Here is a 4,955-nt window from a genome sequence, read left to right on the forward strand (position 1 = left end):
CCAGTGGGGAAAGGATTGAGCGTTCTTCCTCCATGCCTCTTAGAATCTTCCCAACGTTGCTTTTCAACAAAGCAAAAAAGGAAACAGTTGAGGATTCGCTTCTGCACGATACAAGGAGGGCATTTTGCTTCTCTCAGTTTTTCAAGCCTTGCTAAAGCTGTGCCCGAAGAACAGGAGCCGGGGAGCAAACTGCCATTTCAGCATTCAGCTTTGGGAGGGGGCCATTAAGAGATGGGGAATGAGATTCACAGAAGGATTTAAAATCCTACGAAGATGGGGATTTGGGAGGGGGTTGGTTCTGGGGAGAAGCAGTCCATTTTAAAACAGTATGTTCCAGTGAACAAAGTTAGAACTGCTGTTGCCTGTTTTAAGCCTCGCCACTTTTTTGCAGGGTGGGTGGGCGCGACAACAAAGGAATTTGACCCTATGGCGTTCATAGCCACAGGCCTATGTAGTTGCTTATGGTAATAGTCGCTTGGCGTTTAGAACTATTGAGGTGCTTCTGAGGAAGATTGCCAAGTAGTCTGAAACACAGTAGAACCCAAGGATTCCTTTCTCTGCCTTCCCTAAATGGAAACCAAGGGAAATTGGACAAAGTTTAAAAAGTTGGGAGCGACTTTTTGAGGAGCAGACCTCATGTTGAGACTTTCAGAGGGAGAGAGAAATTACATGCTAGACCAATCACCCACAGAGCTAAATTAGGGTTGCCGTATTTTGAAGAGCAAAAAAAAAAAAGAGGACGCTATGACGACTCTCATTTTAAATACCCCCTAATATATGTAAGTTATAGAAACTGTGATATATTGCTGAGGGGGACAGGAGAAGTGAAGAGGAAAGCAAGTCTTCGGCCAACAGTTATGTCTATGTCTTCTCCAGAAAGTATGGCAAATTTTAAAAATCCACTCAAACAGAAATTTTACCCCAAGATGTGTCCTGGAAAAAGAGAACACATGGCAACCCTATAAATATCAATGATGGAATGCAACTTACAGAAATCTTCTTGCTTTTGACATTTAAAAACAAAGAATGAAAGAACGTGCTGGTGCTATTTTTCTGCTTGCCACTAGATTTCAGAGAGAAGAAATCTGGGTTTACAGAGAAAACATCATACCCTTTGAGCTGCATATCCTTCATCCAAATGGAATCCCCACACAAAAAACACATCTGCTTTTATAGTGTAATACCCCCTTGGCCAGAGAGGACCTTATCACTGGATAAAGCACCTGGCAGGACCACCACATTTTAGCACTAAGCAAACATCTGCAGCTCAGTCCTCATTTGTATTGACTCAGAGGAACACCCTCTGACTTCAAAGGGGCTTTCTTCTAAGTAAACATAGCTAGCATTGACACCCCCATAAGAAGTAACTATTTCTTGAAGATCATACTTGGCAGTTACAAATCCACTTGCCGATTTTTAAAAAATAAATAAATGAATAAATAATGAAATCTGCTTAGGAAGTGGCACTTATCAAATAAAAATATCTGATACAAAAGCCATCCCTTTACAGGTTACAATCAATATCCCAACCTCTTATTTGCTGGATAAAGAGTTCTTTGGAATTCAAAATGCAGAACAGAGGTCAGTCTGATGACTCATCGGACATACCGATTTTATACCTCCTGGCAAAGTGCTTTGAATGACAAGCAAAATTAGCAATTAAACCCATTTAAATTGTTAACAACTGCCAGATTAACATCTGCGATAAAACAACAAGCAACACTTGCAATGTCACATCCAAAGCAATTCACAAATGAGTGACCCTAGCAATTGTTACTTCACAAACAACCTGATCCTATTGATGTTCACTTGCATGTAAATCTTCCTTACTCTGAAGCAAGTGAGTGCAAGATTGCAACCTCACTTTACTTAATAAACCAATTTGGCTGAAATTTTGAAATTTTGACCTATGAAATATGTATTGTACTGGTGTACATATACCTCTTGGTATGTATGTATTTTGAGCATGTAGGGAGCACGCATGAACTAAAGAGAAACATAACATGTTTCTCTTTAAACAAATGGGAACAGGAGAAAGCATTTCCTAAAATATAGCCAGCAATCAACCTGCACTGCAACCACCCTACCAGAAGATTTCACCTTTATATTGTATCCTTAAGGTACTTTACGGTTGTGATTCCAGAAATCCACATCTTAGTAGCCAATTAAAAAAACCCTGGGGTCTAGGAAAGAAAGTAGCACTTCATAAATCTTGCCATTCTAGAGTGTGTATTTTAAGGCGGTTCAGCACTTAAAAAAAATATATTTCTCATTGCAAAATTCTAATGGAAGTAGAGAGGAAAACAAAGTAGAAAAGTCCAAGAAAACAATAGATTTCACCGTCATTTTCATATAACAAATGGCGTTTGGGTAATACTATTATCACAGAATTCCTTTGTGTTTGTGTGTGTGCTTTATTGTTGGAAGAACGGAGTTCAGTAAAGAATTGTACAAAAGCTGTCAAACAGGAGAGACTGCATTGCTGGGTCTGCTGTTCTAAGTTCTCATCATGGCAAAGCTGTATTTTTTTGGGGGGGGATAGCAATAATTCCTAAGGGCAGAATCCTTTCCCTACCCTAGTGCCTATTTCGTTGTCCTACGCTGCACAGAAGCAGCACACCAGGACCCCACAGAGTGTGAGAGGTCAGTGTGCCTCCTTCGTCCCTGGCATCCCTTTTGAAATTCTGTCTTGTGGTTCCCGGGAGCTTCTGTGGATGTGGATGTGTGTGTGGAAGAAGAAGAAGAAGAAGAAGAAGAAGAAGAAGAAGAAGAAGAAGAAGAAGAAGAAGAAGAAGAAGAAGAAGAAGAAGAAGAAGAAGGGAGATCAACTATGAAACTGCACACTACTTGCGCATGAAAATAAAATAAAAGGAAAGGAAAGGAAACCAGGGTTTTGCTGAAACAGAACTCGTCAGAATTGTATCATCTCTCACCTTCCATTTTGTTCTGCAGCAACTGCTCCAGATGCTTCTCTTCTGGGTCCTGGGATTCCTCTGGACTTTCAGAAAGAAAATAAGATTCCCAACCTGGCAGGCTTCTGCTTCAAAAGGGAGCTGTCTTGCATCGCAGCAATGACACTCAGGGCTTGTCAGGGAAGGACAGGAAATACTTGCATGTTGTGTAGGAACAGAGCACCCCCAGGTGGTGGGGGGAGGTGGCAGATGTGGTGCAAAAACATAATAATGAGGCACAATTTTTTTAGTTGCTGTTACTGATTTGTTGGGGGGGGGGGAGCAGGAATCCAGCCGTCCTTCTCCTAGTTAAGGAAGCATCGCTTCTCCAGTACTCAGACCACAGAGTATTGATCTGGGAGGTCTTCTCCCCTTACTGTGCGTCTGTCAGCTGCTTCTCCCTGTTTGATTCAGATTACTTAAAACCATTGTAAACATTAGCAGTGCACTTCTGTGCACATTTATGCAGAAGTAAGCCACACTCTGTTCAATGGGACTTACTCCCAGCTCAGTTTGTATAGGAATGTGGCCTAAAGGTTACAAACACAATTTAGCCTAACCTTCCTCACAGGGGTTGTTGTGAAGATGAAATGGGGAGGAGGATGAACATGGGTTTGTACACCACCTTGAGATCTTTAGAAGATAAAGTATATTTCTATGGTATATAAATGAAATAAATAAATAAATAAATAAATAAATAAATAAATAAATAAATAAATAAAATGATTAAATAAACCTTTTAGGGACAGATTTTTCCAACTACTGTCCTCATCTCTTCAAAGATAATAATAATAATAATAATAATAATAATAATAATAATAATAATAATAATAAATTATTTATACCCCACCCATCTGGCTGGGTTTCCCCAGCCATTCTGGGGGGCTCCCAACAGAATATTAAAAACACAATAAAACATCAAACGTTTAAAACTTCCCTAAACAGGGCTGCCTTCAGAGGTCTTCTAAAAGTCAGGTAGTTGTTTATTTCCTTGACATCTGATGGAAGGGTGTTCCACAGGGCGGGTGCCACTACTGAGAAGGCCCTCTGCCTGGTGAGGTAACCGCCAGAAGGCCCTCAGAGCTGGACCTCAGTGTTTGGGCTGAACGATGGGGGTGGAGACGCTCCTTCAGGTTTACTGAAACATACTGAATAATCTCCTCTTTGAAGTAGGAAACAAGACCACCTATTCCTTTTTTTTAAAAAAATTAATTTATTTAACATAATTATTACAAAATATAAGCAAAATATTGCAAATACATACATACATATTTCAGATAAGCACACATATATAAAAAAGAACAAAAGAGAAAAGAAGAAAAAATAGAGAGAGAAAAGAAGAAAAGTTGGAAGAATTTCTTCCAAATTTATTCTACAAATATCTCAATATGAAAATATTAATAAAATTTCATTCATTGACTTCCATTGCTTACAATGCACTTCCTATATACATTTTAAGCAATATTGTATCTGTTATTCTGTATTATTCCCATACAATCTCAAACAAATATTCTAATCAGTAAGTTTTCTAAATCTTTCATAAATCTATTCTAAACACAACTAATACTTTACATTCAATATTTGTCTACATAAATAGTCATTTAAACGTTTCCATTGTTTCTGGATTATATTTTTTGGTTTTTGTCTTATCAAATCAGTCAACTTTGCTAATTCCAAATATTCGCATAATTTATTCAGCCATTCTTCTTTAGTTGAAACGTAATTTCCTTTCCAAAGACCAACCTATGCCTTAGGCCACCCTGAGAGGGCCAGTGGGACCTCAGTCACTCTCTGGAAAGTGACCAGGCGACTTGAGAACCCACCCAATGCCTCCCCTACAACAGCATCTTGCAAGGAAGATGGGCTGCGGGAGGCCAGGCTATCTTCCAGAGATGCACATTTGCCATGACGGACTCTCATAAACCTCCAGAGAATCCCAAGGTTCTCCGGAACAACCGAGGCAGAACAGTAGCCACGGTTACTAGAAAGACAAGTGGACAAGTC

General features: G+C 39.5%; 1 protein-coding gene across 1 annotated transcript in view; it reads right to left on the bottom strand.

Moving 5' to 3' along the window:
* Nucleotides 1–3,100, bottom strand: part of IKZF3 (IKAROS family zinc finger 3) — a 69,584-nt gene extending 66,484 nt beyond the window's left edge. Inside the window, exon 1 of the mRNA XM_083708776.1 lies at nt 2,934–3,100. Coding sequence (XP_083564902.1) covers nt 2,934–2,940 — 7 coding nt within the window. The 5' untranslated portion in view covers nt 2,941–3,100. The remainder of the gene's footprint in view (nt 1–2,933) is intronic.
* Between the last annotated feature and the right edge of the window lie 1,855 nt (nt 3,101–4,955).

This window comes from Podarcis gaigeae, assembly GCF_964106915.1.
Source record: "Podarcis gaigeae genome assembly, chromosome: 13".
NCBI classification, from domain to species: domain Eukaryota; kingdom Metazoa; phylum Chordata; class Lepidosauria; order Squamata; family Lacertidae; genus Podarcis; species Podarcis gaigeae.